This window comes from Dromaius novaehollandiae, chromosome 20, assembly GCF_036370855.1.
Source record: "Dromaius novaehollandiae isolate bDroNov1 chromosome 20, bDroNov1.hap1, whole genome shotgun sequence".
NCBI lineage: Eukaryota > Metazoa > Chordata > Aves > Casuariiformes > Dromaiidae > Dromaius > Dromaius novaehollandiae.
The window spans coordinates 11,269,260-11,286,306 of record NC_088117.1 but is presented as its reverse complement, the minus strand read 5'-3'; the positions used below and the strand labels follow the sequence as shown (position 1 = coordinate 11,286,306).

Below are 17,047 nucleotides of genomic sequence, written 5' to 3'. Positions count from 1 at the left end.
CATGAATCCTGTAATAGCTGTGCTATTCTGCCCCATCAAAGGTATTAGCACGATGGAAGCAGAATGCTGATTCTCAGGTTGAGGATAATTAAACTCAACCACTCTTCTAGCACAGTGCTAATACATGCCAACAACTTACAACAGGGTGAATGTACAGCAGTGCTCCAAGACTTAAGACTCCTGTCTCTTAATTAATACATGGATTGCTCTATTATCTAGCGGTCTCAGCATGAGAGAGCAAGAGACCTGTGTAATACTAGGATCTGAACATACAAAAAAACAAACTGATGACTTAAGTTCCTGTCCTACCCCTCAAAGCTGTTTAATCACTCTGAAAATACACAGCAACGGGAAAATATGACTACCTTCCTGTCTCCCAGAACCATGCTTATAATTTAACACATAAAATTACTATAACACAAATAAAATTACTATGAACTCTTCAGATGAATGAAATAAATTAATTAATACATGCAATGCCCTCACTGAATATTTGGCTGATTAAAGACCACAAGCACCTAGATATGTTTGCCTGAAAGAACTGGGATTGCTCAGCCTGGAGAAGAAAAGGCTAAGGAGGATTTTACTGCTTTCTACAGCAATCTAATAGGAGGGCGTAGAAAATATGGAGCCAGGCTCTTCTCAGAAGTGCACAGTGTTACGCCAGGAAATCATGGGCACAGGTTGGAACATAGGAAATTCCAATTAGCTATTAGGATTTATTTATTCATTTTTATAATGGGGATGGTCAAATATCAGAACTGGGGCCCAAAGAGGCAGTGAGATCTCCCTCCTTGGATATATTCAAGGCAAGACCCTCAGCACCCTTATCTAATTGGATCCACCTTTGAGAAAGGAGCCTGGGCTAGAGACCTCCAGAGGTCTTTTCCAACCTAAATTATTCTTTATTTCTGAGTTTAAAAACATAAGAAAGCAGATACTTTACTATCCCTCAGGCTAGTGGAGGTCAAGGTAAGGTAAATTTTTTTGCAGCCAGGGGGAGTAAGCCCTAAGAAAGTGCAGTATGATCACCTTGCTGCCTGATTCATCACTACTCAAGTATTATGTGCCTGGTAAACACCTACATTTTTCATTTATGAAGTTATTTTTTCTTCGAGCTAATTTTAACATGCAGCAGTAGCATTAATAAGCACCTCAATATCTGTCAGATAACTCTAAGACAACTTTCTAGATGCTCTATTTATCTCCAATGTGCTTTACAAATATTAATTTTGCCTTCACGCGTGTCCTCCCCCACACCAACAGGGAAGTTGCATAACCCCAACACCACAGTCTCTCTCCCTGCGTCATAGCACAACTGGAGTTCACAACTGTGTGGGTTCAAGCTCCCCCAGGCTGGTGCAGGACAGGTTATGGCTGCAACCCACAAATACAGAAGACTTCCAACCCTGTGACACTAGAGGGACAGAACCTTAACTCTGGAAGATGCCAAGGCAAAGAAAAAAGCAGCACATAAGCGACTGCAATAAGAGCTAGTTAAGTGAAGTTGGGATCCTCATGCACGGTCATTTTGGCTTTGCAAACTCACATACACTCAGGGCCCATCTCCTCAGTTTGTTCCTGCTGCTCTTTCTGCTCAGCTGCTCTGCCACCTGACACACTACCCATGAACATTGCTTTCAGCTGCTGCTATACAACACTTGCACAAGACCAGAAAAGGTCACTAAAACCTCCATTTAGAGCTGCACCTCCTCAGGCCAAGACACAGTGATGAAGAACTACTGTTTCTATTCTCAAAAGAGAGCGATGCAGGATTCCTGACACTGTTTAAGCAATCAGGTTAGCTTTAAAGTCAACAAAACAAGTAACAGGGGAAATAGCCACACTCCATCTCTAAAAACATTGGCTTGGTTAAAGGCAAAACTATACGGGACAAAGACACAAAATAAGAAGGCCAGTGCCTCCCTGCATTTATTTTAAACAAAGACAACGGAAATCAGGAAAGAAATGCTAAGTCTCTCCCTGCCATAAGCAGAACGACACAAATGCAGTTCATCAGGTTGGTCCCTTGCCGCCAGTCTCTGGGGGGGCTTCCCCACCTTCTCCCTCCGTAGGATGACTTTGTGACTCGGTATCTGCAGTGCTTTCCAGCAGCAGTTCCAGGTCTTCCTCACCAACCACACGTCTCACCTTCTCCCCTTTGGCTGCCAGGATTTCCTCGACATTCCTTAACAGCAATTTGAAAATCAACAGTGACACCTCAGCAAAGGCTGGATGTAAGACTCAAGTGTAGGCTCTCTCTTTTGTACTTCGCTCTCAGTGCTAACAATGTGCAGTGAATCAGCACGTAAGCATTACCACAGTATTTCTCCATGAGGTGTTTTGGAAGCAGATAAAACTATGCAACCCCCCAGGGAGTATTTTCATCTACTAGGATCAATAACCTAGCAATTACAGTTGAGCAAAAATTTTTTTAAAGGTAGCTAAGGGAATTAGAAATCATTGAAATCATAGAATCAACAGCATTTGGGTCCACACGTTTGAAACACAGGGAAAACTAGTAGTGATTTAATAAGGCCTAAGGGAGACCAAAAGAACACTACACATGATTCATCTGCCAACACCAACAAGGATGTCTGTGTATCACACAGCTTCCAGTTCTGCTTTAAACCATATATTTGGATCCTAGGTAATGACTTATGTTCAGTTTATAGCAGGTTACATAGCTCAGTTTGTGCACTTTAAGAAGCTGGATGAAACAGACTTATACCCAACAAAAATTTTGCTTTTATCTACATCACATTTAAAAAGCATAAAAGAAATAGCTTATCAGCTCAGGAGTATGTGGTTATATCTCAACCACCTTTCTCCTTGTTAAATAAGAGATACTGTTGCTGACACACCTACCTTTTTCCTTCCAGATCAGAAAACCATCCCAAGTTATCTGCTATGACATGGTGATTCTTGCAGCCGGGGCACTTCGCTATCACCACCCCTTTATGGTAGGCTAACTTGGAAATTGTTTTGGCTGATCGGGTCTGGCAGACCTACAAAGCAAACAAATGAGATTTTATGACCAAGATGATCACAGCTGCTGGATCTTTTAAAAGAGAGAAAAATATTTAATTCACCTGATTAAAAGATTTTTTTCCCCCCTCATCTCTAGCTTTTGGAAGACAGGTTGATCACGTTGTGATGATTTGTAGCTTCATACTCAGTAACATGCTACATGCGTATATCCCATTTTGGTCTACAGAAGAAGATGCAGCCTCACAACATGGTCACCTAAGGCTGCCCAGTTTATCCCTTGTTTCCTTGTGCAAATCAGTTTTTAAACGTTTTCATAGCTTTATGTTATGAGAACACACAACTGCAAGATGAAATTAAAATACTGATGCTTTGGGCAGTTCGGGTACCACTGATCCGTATAGCTGGAATATTAAACCTCAGAAATTAAACCCACATCTTCACCTGCTTTGAGTTTATTCTAAAAGCTTTAATTTACTGCACTGAGAATTTATCATTAATTTGAATGAGAAATATCGTAACTTCGAATTTAAAAAAAATTGAGACCTGTTGATCAAAAACTACAACTGCACAAGGCAGCCAGTGGGCTAAGCTTAATTTAACACACTTCTACACATAGGCACACATTGAAAGGAAGGAAAGGGGGAAATGATTTCAGCGGAAACCAGCCCATTGCGACAGAGGCGGCTGCGGAAAGGGGCGCCGCTGGCGTCACGGGCCAGAGGGGATTTTTTTCTGGGGAAAGAACCGTTTTCTTTGTGCCCGCGGTGCCCGGAGCCGCCCGTGGCCCCTCGCAACGGCCGCGGCCCCTCACAGCGCGCGCGCCGACCCCTCGCAACGGCCGCGGCCCCCCCCAGCGCGCGCGGCCCCGCACCTTGCAGGTATAGACCAGCTGGTAGTGCGTGGCCTCCACCCGCCCCACGGGGCCCGGCGCGGCGGAGCTGCAGACCGCGCGGCGCGGCGGCCCCCCGAGCGCCGGAGCCGCAGCCCGGCCTCGCGGCGGCGCGAAGCAGCGGCGGCCCGCGGCGGCGCGCAGCAGGGCCCGGGCCGCTTCACGTGCCGCGCGCTGCATGGCGCTGAGGCGGCGGCAGCCATGTTAGGTGAGGGCAGGCACAGCCCTCCCTCGGCTTCGTCACAGCCCCGCCCCCCCGCCATGTTGTTAGCGCGCCTGCGCGTTTCCGCTGCCGCTCGCTTTGCCCCTGTCAACAACTGCTGAAACAAGCGCGAAGAACGGAGCTGCACGCTCCTTATTTATTGGGACTCACGAATACAATCTCTGAAATGGATTTGAAGCCCCTTTTCCTGGCACAAATAAAGGCTCCTTAAAATTCTCTACACTAACCTCCCCCCTTTTCCTTTTGCAAAACACTAGCTTGTATTCCAAGACAACTTATAAATAAAATAGCTCATACCTGGACTTTTTTCCTGAAACAGAACTAGTACTATGCACTCAGTCTCGCACTCTTTGGGTCCTTAAATATTTAATCATGTTTCTTTGATTTATGTGCTGCAGGCCTCTTTCTAAATGGGAATAAAGTTCCGGATAGGAGGTGCAAACCTGTCAATCAAGTTCACCGAGGACATGCAGCACATAGCCATGGAAGAGATTAAAAAAAAAAAAAATAATAATAATACAGTCCAGTCTAGCATCTTCAGCTTTTTAAAAGTGATGGTTGTTTAGATGGCTTTAAAATCCAAGCAGTCCACGTGAAGTGACGGAAATAGAGACAGGTGTGTTGCAGCCCCCAGTGTGCCCCCACGTTCCCCTTTCCAGGTCAAGTCCTGCTCTTAGGAGCCTTCAGTGTCCGTGTTGTCACTGCCAGTGGTGTTTTCCCAGTCCGCTTCGTGGGGTCTGTACTTCGGTACCCTTCGCACTGCCCTTTTTCTGAAAGCAAGATTAGACGTTTCATTTTCAGAAGACTGTTTTCCCCACAAACAAGTGGCATTTGAATTACACATCGAACCTCCCCAGTAAACTCCAATAAAAGTATCAAGCCACTTAAGGGTTAATCAAACATGACCGTTTACCCACACATCCAACATAAGCTGTGACGGGAAGCAAGTATAGGGTAAATATAATTAGTCTAAACTGATGAAGACATTCTTTTATTTCTTGGTTTTTGTTCAGTTGAAGAAGGTAAGAAATCCTAACCAAAGTTCCTTATTTAATAAAATTAGTATTGTCAGAATCAAAGACCTGTTTACAGTAGCATTAAGAGCATTTCTAGCTAATATGAAAACTCAGGTCTCTGTCTTACAAGGTTATTGCTCTCAATCTCCATAAAGCCAGCACTCAGTGAAGACACTAGACATCTGGAAAACGAGCCCTGAAACAAGAGCGTTTGAAGAGGACTGAGGGTGAAAATCTGTCCCCATTCGCAGTAACAGGAGCATGCTGCTGACATCCAAGACCATGTCAGAGGGATTTCACTTGCGTAAGAGAAACTTACCAAATTTATTACACTAACAATGCTTTGCAGCCCACATATTGCAATGCTGTGGAACCATCTGCATGGTTCAGTGCAAATGTGATGGTTTCCATCTTGGCCACTGCTGGTACTAAAACAGAGGAGTCTCAACCACTTCAGCTAGAAGTGTGAGCCTCTGATGATAAGAACTGTAACAAATTTATGTCCTTCATGAATCAAGCTTAGGGACAGGAGGAGGACAGAAAGAGGAAATACATTCAACAAACTCATCAATTAAGTCACAAAGATATGTCTATAGTAGTTCTGCTTATTAAAGACAAGACCTTCGGTTACGCTCAAAGCAGTCCTTCATCCTCCTCCGCTCCTTTTCTGCCAGGTCCTCGCTGGCTGAGCCACGCTCTTTGAACTGGAACAAATCCAAACAACTATGAACCAAATTCACATGAAGATCAGAATCAACAGTAGCATCATGTAGTGCAAGTCTGTTCTGTAAAGAGCACTTTACAGGCACTAAACAGGCATTGAGGCTGGTCCACTGTACCCAGTCTCTGCAGGGTAAGACTTCTTTGTGCCCTGAATTATTTTATATTTAAAATAAATAAAGAAGACTTGTGCCTTCAAAGGACAAAGAGCTGTTTACAGCCAAAACCCTCATCTAGGAAAGCACGACTGTATGTATTGCTGGCTTCTTACATCTACCTGGGCCTGCAAAATGAAGTTCAATGTGTACATTTCTGAGTTGTCCACTATTATGCGTGCAGGATGGTAATACATCCCTGTTTCACACATTAAGTATCACCATTCTGCATTCTCTCCAATTTGTAAATCTGAAATTTATTTCCTATACCAGCAGTAATACTGCAGACTGTTAAACTGAAAAAATTCATACTCAGCAATAAAGGCCAAAAAGTAATTACAACAAGTTTCCAAGGACAGGAGGAGAAATAACCAGCAGATGAGTGTTCTGCTGTTTAGAGCTCACCCTTTTTGGAGGGAGAATTTTGCATGAAACTCTCTGCTTTGCTGGAAAAGCAGTATCTGCTTCCATGTTTCTCAAACCTGGTAAGTCAGTCACTAACAAGAGCTTTAAAGATCACGAACTCCAGTCAAAATAAAGAAAAGCCCACAAATATTCTCTTACACTGGGTGACTCTGGAGGCCGACTGCTCTCTTGAGTGCTAAATTGCTGGTTTTGTTCTTCAGTGCAATCTTCTAAGAGAAATAAAAATCACAGCTTTAGTTACAATTATCCTTGTGTAACTTCTGCCTCCACCAGTTTGTCAAATAGCAACAGCTATAATAGAGCAGCTATCCAATGCTACACAGCGTCAATGGCAGAACTGAAACCAAACCTCAAAGTGTTCAGGATTCAGTCCTGCAATCAATGCACAAGAGTCCCTGCTTATTTTACTTGACCTCCAAATCTTGCTTAGGATGATGGAGTTCCACCAGGCTTAGAGACATCAACTTTCTGGTTTCTGCTTAACTGTGAGCAAAATGAACCTTTGCAAAGCAGCACCTCTGCTTAGCATCATTAGAGAGCCAATCATGTTAAAGATGACCAGGAAAATTCATGTTAATCATGATTCTAACCACAATTTGTCCCCATTACCCCACAACTAAGTTATGCCTGTCAAGATATGTAACATCAGACCATATTTTAGTGGAACTCATCACCTAGTGATCAGGTACTGTGGATGCTTGATTTTGAACCAAGTGGAACTAGAATAATGAAATGTCATTTAACCTTTGTAACAAATCTCCCATCTCAACAGATCTTCCAGAAGATCAGAACAGAAAGAGTTTCTTTTACTGTGCTAGTTTCCTTCTTTTCTCAAGATGTTTTGAAAGAGAATTTCAAGCTCTTAGAGGAGCCTGTTAATTCCTCCTCACTGCTGAATCATTTCCACTGGGGATGCCACAAAAACAGAACCAATGACAGTGTTAATTACATGGTTCTGCTTTTGTGAAAATAACCTGCAACATTTAAGGGAGGAGGGGAAAGAAAAAACCCTGGAGAAAGCCATGTGGTCTAGTGGAAGTGGAAGGACATTTATTCTGTTCTCAGCTCTGCCACAAACACAAAGCATGCCCCAAAGTATCCAGGAGCTGTTTTTCACTATGTACCAGACGATTCTTCCTGGAAAAATTCAGTAGACAGATCACCTCAAAAAAAGGCTTAAGAATCTAGAAGGATCTAATGATACTGGTTTTATGAGGTCATTCCAGAGTTCAGCTACATGAAGACCCTTTCAGAATTGATGTAGTAAAGAGAAAGCATTTGGAGCTTTCTCTCTCCAAAAAGCTTTACAAGCATTTGGTATTCCTGGCACCTGGGGATATGTTCTCCTTTTTACAAAGGAGAAGGATGGTGGTAAGCCAATCATACCTTGGGAATCTAGAAGCCTTAATTTGTGGGTATCTGTTCTGAGCCATCTCAAGAAGACCTGGTTCAGAGAGTGCCAGGCCCACCCCACTGAGAAGCATCTCTCACAAGCTGAGTCCCCAGACAAGTTACCTCCCAAACTTAGACCACAGAGACTTATTCTTCACTAAAAATGAAATGCAGGGATGACTGTTCCCATCCTTTTGGAAACACTGGACCATCCTCTCAGGAACTCTACCTCATGCTTTCCCAGCAAAAGCCTTACGTTTATTATTCGGCTGCATATCTTCATCTAGATGACCATGAAGAGTAAGCTATGGGACAGAAACAAAGCAAGAACATGAGAACTGCCCTATATCCTGTCTCAGTTAGTAAATAGGAACAGATGTTTAGGCAGGAGTGTAAGAAACAGGACATGTGCAGAACAAACCTTTCACTAGTATGTCTTGCTGCCAGAAAAATAGGGGACTTCTCAAGTCAGAAGTTATGCAACTATTCATGGATTTATCCTCCATGAATGCATCCAGTTCCTTTTGGCCTTCAGACAATGTGACAATCACTTCCACAATGAAGTTATACACTAAGTGAAAAGTCTTTACTACAGATCTCCCCTGGGTAATAGCAATAGTTATTTTTGCCTGTCCTCCCTCAAGAGATACAATTAGAAAGAACTCAAAATCATTCAATTCCCCCAGTTAGCTTAGAACTGACATTTCGTCAGTTTTGCTGAGAAATGCCATAACTGTGTCCTTGCACTGAGAGATCTCAGAACACTGGGAGAATCTATCACTGGTCTGTTTTGCTGCCTCAGTACTTTTTGATGCCACTGAAAAGAGTCTGAGCCATGAACTGAGAATTGCTATTATTTGGAAAACTCAGCACAACCGAGGAATCCAAAATCACCCCACAAGGGAGTTCAAGGTAAGCAAGGCACCCTACTCACCTCCTGGGAGTCTCTGGAGGAGGTGTCATCCAAGTCAGAAGTCTAAAATAAGAAAACCAGTAAGTTAATCATTTCTTACAAGCAAGGAAGTGGCAATAAGGGATATACAGGAGACTGAAAGCTAGAAACAGAAGTGTGGACTTCCTCTCTCCTACAATACTGTCTGACCACTTGGAGAAAGCACACACAATGCCATGGTAATTAAAAGACCCTGTACATCCAGTTTTGTTCCAGAAACTTTCGCACCCTCCCGCCCTGCTCCAGTTTAATCCAAATGGCTCGTACGTGGTCACTATTTTGAGTTCACTGTTTGGTGATTGAGCATCCCCTCATCATCCACACTGGACACACTCCAAACACAACCAGGAAAGGCCTCAGCTAGCATCAGTCCAGCCTATCCCCGCCTGAAACCAGGGTGAGCCAATAGGAACCACTGTGTCTTTCATTTTTTTGAAGTCAGCATTTCCATGCAAATAGCTTCCCAAGCAGCTGGCCACTGCTTGCTGAATTCAAACTTGTTCTGGACAATGTTAGGTTTGAAGGCCTGCAAAGAGTCACATTCTGAGCCTACGCTCAGCTTTTTAACCCTTTGTACACATATTCACACAGACATACCGGCGTCGGCAGCTCCAGTTGCAACCTTTTCAGCTTGGCTTCAGTAGCCAGTAACTGACTCTCCTTTTGGAACAACTGCAGTTGCATTTCATCACATCGCTCCCCCAGCTCCCGAATCTGCTTCCGGTAAGCATCCCTCTCAACCAAGCTCTTGGAGTACTGCACGTAGAACTGCTCTCGGGTCAGGAGGGCCTGGCGTAAGGGGCAATACATCATGGCATGTCACATGGCATGTCAGGATACAGTATCTGCCCACTTCAAGCAGCAGTGCAGGAAGGAGCAGCTCCAAGAAGAATGTTTTATCACCTGGTCTCTTTCTGAAGCCACTTCCTCCATCTGTTGCAAGACAGCTTCAATCCGCTTCTTGTACATCTGAGAGTCCTTCCTCAGAGACATGCACTGTAGCTCAAGCATCTCTTTTTCCTCCGCATGCTGTTGAGACAAGATCAAAAATACCCTGTGCGTGGGGCAAGTCGGGGCTACACTCTCCCCACCTCTGTTCTGTGCTGGAGATTGCTACAGCCAGACCTCCACGCAAGGCCAAAGTTCAGCCAGGAGCGAGGCCAGTCGGAAGGCTGGTCAAGATGACTAAGAGGACTACTGACATGATGGATTTACATGTACCCGAACAGTTAATCATAACATAAGCTCCCATCCTCCTCCAGGCTGAGGCATGGACTATTGACAGGCACAGCATCAACAGGTAATACTGCTAATGCTGCAGAGAAAGAATACTAAAATACTAGTGTGCCTTTCTCCTGAAACTATACCACAGGCAATAGAGTAGGAGTAGCAGGGACTGCTGCTGAGCAGCTCCTCTGCTCCATAGGCAAGACAACAGGTTTTATTGCAGATGAAGAATCTGCCTATTCTTGCCCCTTGCCCCCCAGCAGGATTTTTTCCCGCACCACGTACTTTGTCTTGGAGCACCTCGGCTTGCTGCAGCTCCTTACGAAGGCTGTAAATGGTGTTCATCAGCTCCTGGCATTTTCCTAGTATCTGGCTACAGTCATTCTCCAGAGCCTCCTTGGAGAGGTTGTTCTCCAAATTCTGTTCCCTGGCAACCTGCTGGACAAAGAAGAAACGGACATAAAGCAACCAGCTAATTCCATATTAACTTTCTCCCCGCAGTCCTACACGCTCCATTTGACTTGGGAGAACAGGGCCATAGCTGACCCACACGACCTTCACTGCAGCCCCCTCACTGCCCTGACCGCTCCAGATGATCGCATCTCAGGAGCCCATATCCAGCCATCCCCCACCAACCTGGAGAGTGTTCTCTAGCTCCTGATTCTTGGCCAAAAGCAACTCCTTCTCCTGCTGGATCTCCCACACCACCTCGTGGCTCGGGCGCTGCTCTATGGCATGCTTCAGTTTCATTGTGTGCTTCCTCTCCAGTTTGCAGTCATCTTCAGCCTTCATGAGGCTGTGCTTCAAACGATCAATCTACAAGAAGGTTCAGAGCTAATCAGTAACAGGGAGAAAATTCTAGCCTGCAAAGGCAGTTTTCTTGTGGCAGAAATCTCACTCCACTCCCCGGGCAGACACAGGGGCAGGTTCCCGCCCCACTCTGCTCTCCGCAGGAAGTTTGGTGCTCTGGGGACCGCAGCCCTGTCTGTGCGCTGAACAGGTACAACAGCGTGCTGCTCCTGAACTACCCCGGCGAGGGGGCCCAGTCCTGAATGGGGGGAAGTTTGTTAACTCTTCGCAGCAGGCTTATAATACACAGGCCTAGAGGGCTGAGCTAAGCACCACCGAGAGATGCCACCTGCTAGAGAATACATACACTACCCCACGCTGGACTGGCTCAGACCATCCCGGGGCAAAGCTAAGTCAGGTGCACAGCACAGCCTCCCTGGGATCGTGTAAGGGGGGAGCTCGAGAAAAGAGTAAGTGACCTCTAGGAGCAGGTCCCGGTTCTTCATGAGGGCAGCACTCTTCTCCTCGCTTTGCTTGGCGTAGCTCATTGCCAGGCTGTAGTTCTCATCCTTGCACTTCCGCAGCTCTTTGCTCAGGCTGTCCCTCTCCTCCTTCATCTTCTGTGCCCGCTCCTGGTGCTTGCAGAGCAAGCTGTCCCTCACCCACATCTCTCTAATCGTGTCCTCTTTGGCGCGCAGCCACTTGGTGAGCTCCTGGGCCTTCCGCCGCTCCTCCTGCACGGCGCTCTGCAGCTTCGTGATCTCGTTCATCAGGAGTTGGCTCAGGCCGGATTCCCCAGCGGTGTCTATTGGGTGGGCAGGCGTCAGCCGGTGCTGCCCTGCCTGCTCCCCCAGACACACACAGCACAGACACCCCCTCCCACACACACATGCTTATCCCTGCAGCTGGGGACCATCACAGGCTCCTCTCGGGCCATGCACAAGCACGCAAAACCCTTAGGACACATGATCAAACCATCCGTGCTGTCTTGCCCCTGCCCTTCCCCTCTCTTCCCCTGTTAACAACATCACTGACAGAACAACAGGCACAAGGAAGAAATAATCCTTCCTACTTCCTCCTCCAGGTCCTCCTCCCAGGTCCAGCCTGTGATACCATCAGGGCTATTCTTGCCAGTTAACCCGAACCCTTCACAAACGCACAGGGAACAGCCAGGGAAGGCTCCCGACTCCGCTCGCCTGAGCAGGGGGGAGGGAGGAGCAGAGGTGAATTCCCCCTCAAGCTGCAAAACAACATCAAATGAATAGTTGTTTTTCATAACTCGAGCATTACCTATAATCATAGAGAAAACCCTGCTGGGGTCCTTGCCGGTTATTTTCTTATACAGTTGTGGGTAATAAAGCTCAAGACTCTCAAGAAATGCCTCAAAGCCCTTGTGTCCTGTCCGCTGAAGAATGTCCAGAAGAACACCTGAAATAATAGCAACAAGCTTTTTCTAGTCACCTGTTTCTCTCTTTACCTATTTCTAAGAAAATAAGAAATTGCTTCACCTTCCCCCCACATGCAGGTTAAAGTTTCTGCAATCAAATTCCCAAGCAAATCCTAAGCCAACTGCCAAGTAACTATACAAGAGTATTGTCACTGTGGAGGAACAGGTATAAATTAATGCTTGTATCTAGCTTCTGTTAGGTGCAATAGGTGCAAAAAGCAGATTTCAGAAGGCCGCTTTACGTTATCCTGCCAAAGGCTTCAGAAAAGGTGTGTTAAAATGATACACCACAACAGTTTCTGAAGCTCAAGGGTCTGCTCCCAAATATCAGAGGTAAATATGGGGAAAAAAAGAGCCACTATCATTAGAACACCACACATGACTAAACGGGCAGCAGAGACAGGCAGAAGAGAGCCTGAACTAAAGATTTTGAACTCAATTCCCTATTCTGTTCAGAAATATTCTGTCCCAAATCAAACACAGAGTGCTTCTCTTTTGTTTTCCGCAGTTTCCCAGGCTGTAAATAGGAAAAATAAATCTTTTCCTATGGCCTTCAGTAATTTATCAATACGTGTTAACAATGCAACAATGTGCTAATGGCATAGTGAATGTCGTCATTCTCTCTGGTTAAAACAAGGCCAGGACTCTACAGAAACAGTCATGAAGAATTCACTTACATTTTTTGCCAGCATTCAAAACACCAGAAGAACAAAACAAGGGACAATAAATGGTGAATTAATCTTGGAAATAGTGGAATTTCCACCCCCTCCAGATTATTATATAAGAATAGCCCAGTGGGTCAGACCAAAGCAACTCCCTTACGCTAATCTAGAGTTCGAGGACATTGAAAGGCTACTCATCCTCTGCGCTCCCATCACCCTTACGTAGCTCAGAAATGCATCAATAGAGCCATCTCCATTCCTCCTCTCCCCCGCAACAACGTGCTGGGGAAAGAAGCTGCACAGCGCTACCTACAACAGTTTAAATACAGGCAGATAGTAAATTAGAAATGACTGTTTCCTTCAGGCCCAGTACATCAGCATTTGTATTCCAATCCACTGCCCAGAGCCAACAGACCATGTTGTCTAGGGAGTCAAAGGTTGCACTTCACCCACCTGCTTTCCGTTTGCGCATGACCAGGCTGGGGTCATTAAGAATTTGTTCCTCATCATCGTGGCTAATCACCTGGCACTGGCGAAGATATGGTGTTATATGGGAAGGATCTATCACAGAGATCAGCTTCACACGGAAGTTCTCCAGGTTATTCCAACATGCTTCATCATTATCTTCTTCTAACATGTTGGTGAGTGACAAATATTAGCAAGCTGTGTTGTCCTTCCTTGAAAACAAATCAAAAACAGACTTTAAGCCTCCCGGAGTAGCATGGTGCTGGAAGGGAAACCAAGTATGTTAACTCACTGAGAATGGTAAAGTGTCTTTTAGATATAGGATATAGATATAGATCTCTCATGTGGTCTCTAACTCAGCACTTGCAAATCACTTGTGGAACACGGTGATACGATGAACTGCAGTCCTATCTTCAAGAGCAGTGTACTACTGAACTGGAGATACTAGCACCTGTGGGGCTATCACCAGTGTTACTGACACATGCTTGAGGGAGAATGAGCATAAAATTCTCATTAGCTGTTGCCTCCACCTTCCAAAAGGTTCACACTCTTCCTCCTCCATCTCACAGGACCTGGGAGTGTCGTGTGTTCGGTCCAGCCACACAGTCACTAAACATAACAGCCATGTATTCACAAGGTTCAGGGAAAACCCCCAGTGGCAATAGCCTTAACTGCATTCAGCTGTGATCATACAAAAGCTGTTTTTCTAAATGCTGTCCTTTGCTCATGTGTGAAAAGGGGAACACAATGGCATACAGCTTTCATTTTAAACACAGTGGTGTAAATCACGCACTGTTACTTAATCAGGCAACCATGAGGTCAGCTGCCTCATACCCACATAAGGTTTTGCATGCGCAGCTACAGCAGCCTGTGCTCAGGAATACCACATGCCTGACTGTAAAACACAGATGCACGGAGAAGCCGTGCAGAGCATCCCCATTGATGGAGAGTGCTTCTGCATATTTATCTGGTGGGACCTTACTGCGGTGCTCCCCAGCAGCAGCTACACCTCGGGGTTACGGGTTGCCACATACCTGCCTCCCAAGAGTCCCCTATTAATCACAGTCAGAAAAGCTACTCCTTCTTGGCCGAAAAGCACAGAATTAAAAAGAAATGCACAAAACCCAATGCTTCTTTACTCAAGCTTCTTAGTCTGAAGTGAGTTTGTCTATCAGAATAATTTTTACTTCTTTGTCCCTGTGCGGCCAGACTCTTTCATAACAAGTAACTTCTGAAATCCCAGTCATTAATTACCAGGCTCATATCATGCATATTAGTTGACTGCCACAGCCATTTCCAGTGGCTCAGGAAGGCTGCTGGTAACCTTAACATTCATGTTTTTGCTCAGTTTGTTTGCTGGGAAAAAACCCCCACACTGCCTATCAGCAGCTATACAGGGGCTGGGATTTTACACACACACCTCACTGCATCTCTCCAAGGTCATCTCAAACTTGTTTCTCTGCTCCTGAACAGGCAAAAATTCCCAACATCTTCAGCACATACTTGCTACACTTTACCTTGTCAGATAGGTTCAATGGGCTGGAGTGACACAAAACTACTTGTACTTATCATGGGAAAATTAGCTTGCTCTGCCTGACAGCAAACCAACTCCAGCAGATTGCAAGTAGAAGTGCATTCCTCTGCCGATAAATACCACATTCTTCCCTCAGAACTGTAAAATCAAAAGTTTATCTCTGTAAATACAAGCTGTTCTGCATTACGTGGACCAACCTGGGCCTGTGCAGTCAAAAGCCTTCTTGTCTCGCTGTCCTCATACAGCAACACTCGTTCATGTCCTGTCTCGGAGAAAAACCTTTGTCTTTCCTGCAGTTTCCCTTTATATTCTGGCTAGATGAAAGATCATTCCAGGAGCAAAGCCAGTTAAGAGAAAGAGAAAAGGGGAAGCTACTCAGCTATACTCTGAGACAGGGAGAGGAGGGGAGAAAAAAAAAAAAAAAAAGAGGAAGCCAGGAGTGATGAGGGAGGAGAAAAAACCCTAGTTGTTATCACTGCAACTCAGCAGCATTACATATGCAGTCATCTTTCACTCTGCCTTGGTTTCAACTCCATACCACTGAACTATCAGCTAGGAAAGCTTCTTCCCATAGCAGTTAGAAAGACTAACATGAGTTAAAGTCACAGGCACAGCTCTGTCCAGCTGATTTCAGGGGACAAAACAAGTCCCTGAGACTTAGAAGTAGCCCTTCAAGATCAGTCTTTCAGCAGTTAATACAACATCTCGAACAGGAAAGCAAGTGGCAGTAAGAACTCTCTTGGTTTAGAGTTCAGCTGGAAGGGATAACTTCTGCAGTGATGCCTCTAACTTTGGATGTCCTTAGGCTTCAAGCATAATTATGACAACTCAGTATTTTGAAAGCAAGGGAGTCAAGTCTTGGCAAAGCAAAGAACATAACCCACGATTCCCAAATTACAGGCTATGGCTCCAAGAGTAATTGAAGGAGCAATACAGAAAGCAGCATTGTGACAATCTTAAGCATCAACATACCTTTGACTGCCTCCACCCCTTCCCACAATCCTAGAATTGTAGCTGCAACAAGAACTCACTAACAGCCTGCTTTAAAAAAGTCTGGAGAATGAACATGCTGATACCATGGCAGCATGACACATCTTCCCATTAGCTTCCCACTCCACTCTTTGTTCTAGTTTCTAAGTTTTTTTAGTTCTCTCCATGGCTGTCATTAGGAATGGGGCAGAGATGCTCAGATCCTACAACCCTGTGCTTCTTATTAGTCATTAAATTAGCTTTATACTAAAAAAAGACGCAATGCCTCTATTAGCTATGCCCTCACTAAAGGGAGGGTAAACTGAAAGTCTGCTAATTGATCAATCTAGGCAGGTTCAAGAGTTCTTGTTCTATAGTAAGACCAGTTTAATACAGAAAAAGATTGAAAATAAGGGCAGCGTTTTCTGATAATTATATAAATTTTTTCCACAAGCAGTAGGATTACAATAAGGGTCTCTCTTGAGTGGCATTTGCAAAGGACAAGACTCATTTAGAGCACAGATCCCAGGTACTACCAATGCCTCACAGGAACAACCCTGTGGTGAATGGAGCACAGAACCGTATGGCAGACCTTCTGCCACACATGAGTTTCTTGGGGAAAAAAAAAAAAGGTGATTCATACTGGCCTGTGCAAGATAGAGCATACACTGAGAGAGGTAAGCTATTTCTAAATCCTTCCTCCCACTCCATAGTGCCATGGCACCCAGTTACAGCAGCCTTGGTGCACATCGTTTCCCCCACCCGCACGCACAGCTCTGCCTAAGAGGCCAGAGCAGAACTGCACTGCACAGCGCGCTGCGCTACGCTCACCGCTACACTCCTGGGAGGCTTAGCCAGTGCAGTGCAGCGGAGCGCTCCACAGCTCTTGCCCACTGTGCTTTCCCAGCTTTGACTCAGCTTGGCAATACCTTACCTTCTCTGTAAGGCAGAAATCCCTGCTTTCTCAATGAGGAAATAACTTCTGCTAAGCGAGTTGCTGATGGCTGCACAGGGCAGTCTGTGGAGGAATCAAGAAAGAATCTAAGCCTAGCTCAATCCTGCACTTTTAGCCACACACACATTCATTCTCCACATCCTCCCTTGCTTTTGTTCATGTATCCTGAAAACTTCGTTTGTTAGTAATCAAACTCAGACACACAGGAAAGCACGATCTACCAGGAGGAAAAAAA

General features: G+C 45.2%; 2 protein-coding genes across 6 annotated transcripts; both read right to left on the bottom strand.

Annotated features, from left to right (window-relative positions):
- Positions 1-1,902: 1,902 nt before the first annotated feature.
- On the bottom strand, positions 1,903-4,137 carry DNLZ (DNL-type zinc finger). Its single transcript, XM_026094399.2, has 3 exons — positions 3,863-4,137; positions 2,869-3,008; positions 1,903-2,188 (listed from the first exon to the last, which is right to left on the bottom strand). The coding sequence occupies exons 1-3, from the start codon at positions 4,058-4,060 to the stop codon at positions 2,017-2,019; spliced, it is 510 nt and encodes a 169-aa protein (XP_025950184.2). The 5' UTR covers positions 4,061-4,137; the 3' UTR covers positions 1,903-2,016.
- A 74-nt stretch (positions 4,138-4,211) lies between these two features.
- On the bottom strand, positions 4,212-17,005 carry CARD9 (caspase recruitment domain family member 9). 5 transcript variants are annotated; one of them, XM_026094509.2, is made up of 13 exons: positions 16,792-17,005; positions 13,343-13,566; positions 12,071-12,208; positions 11,260-11,585; positions 10,628-10,807; positions 10,277-10,429; positions 9,668-9,793; positions 9,362-9,553; positions 8,747-8,788; positions 8,069-8,117; positions 6,559-6,629; positions 5,741-5,823; positions 4,212-4,873 (listed from the first exon to the last, which is right to left on the bottom strand). In XM_026094509.2, exons 2-13 carry the CDS (start codon positions 13,524-13,526, stop codon positions 4,777-4,779), a joined length of 1,641 nt encoding a protein of 546 aa, XP_025950294.2. In that variant the 5' UTR covers positions 13,527-13,566; positions 16,792-17,005; the 3' UTR covers positions 4,212-4,776. The 5 variants fall into 5 exon arrangements, with proteins under 5 accessions (XP_025950294.2, XP_064379947.1, XP_064379948.1 ...); XM_064523877.1 differs by lacking the exon at positions 16,792-17,005 and adding an exon at positions 15,086-15,297 and having other exon boundaries at positions 6,559-6,626; XM_064523878.1 differs by lacking the exon at positions 16,792-17,005 and adding an exon at positions 15,086-15,297 and having other exon boundaries at positions 6,559-6,626; positions 10,277-10,426.
- Positions 17,006-17,047: the final 42 nt, after the last annotated feature.

Bases quoted from the DNA above. Each gene is read 5' to 3' on its own strand.
- DNLZ (XM_026094399.2), bottom strand. From the start codon at position 4,060: ATGCAGCGCGCGGCACGTGAAGCGGCCCGGGCCCTGCTGCGCGCCGCC. The intron at 3,009-3,862 runs GTGCGGGGCCGC...TTTGCTTTGTAG, and splicing joins AGCTGGTCTATACCTGCAAG to GTCTGCCAGACCCGATCAGC. The intron at 2,189-2,868 runs GTAGGTGTGTCA...ATTGCTGTTAAG, and splicing joins TCTGATCTGGAAGGAAAAAG to GAATGTCGAGGAAATCCTGG.
- CARD9 (XM_026094509.2), bottom strand. From the start codon at position 13,526: ATGTTAGAAGAAGATAATGATGAAGCATGTTGGAATAACCTGGAGAAC. The intron at 11,586-12,070 runs GTAATGCTCGAG...CCCACCCAATAG, and splicing joins GGTTTTCTCTATGATTATAG to ACACCGCTGGGGAATCCGGC. The intron at 9,794-10,276 runs GTACGTGGTGCG...TTGTCTCAACAG, and splicing joins CCGAGGTGCTCCAAGACAAA to CATGCGGAGGAAAAAGAGAT.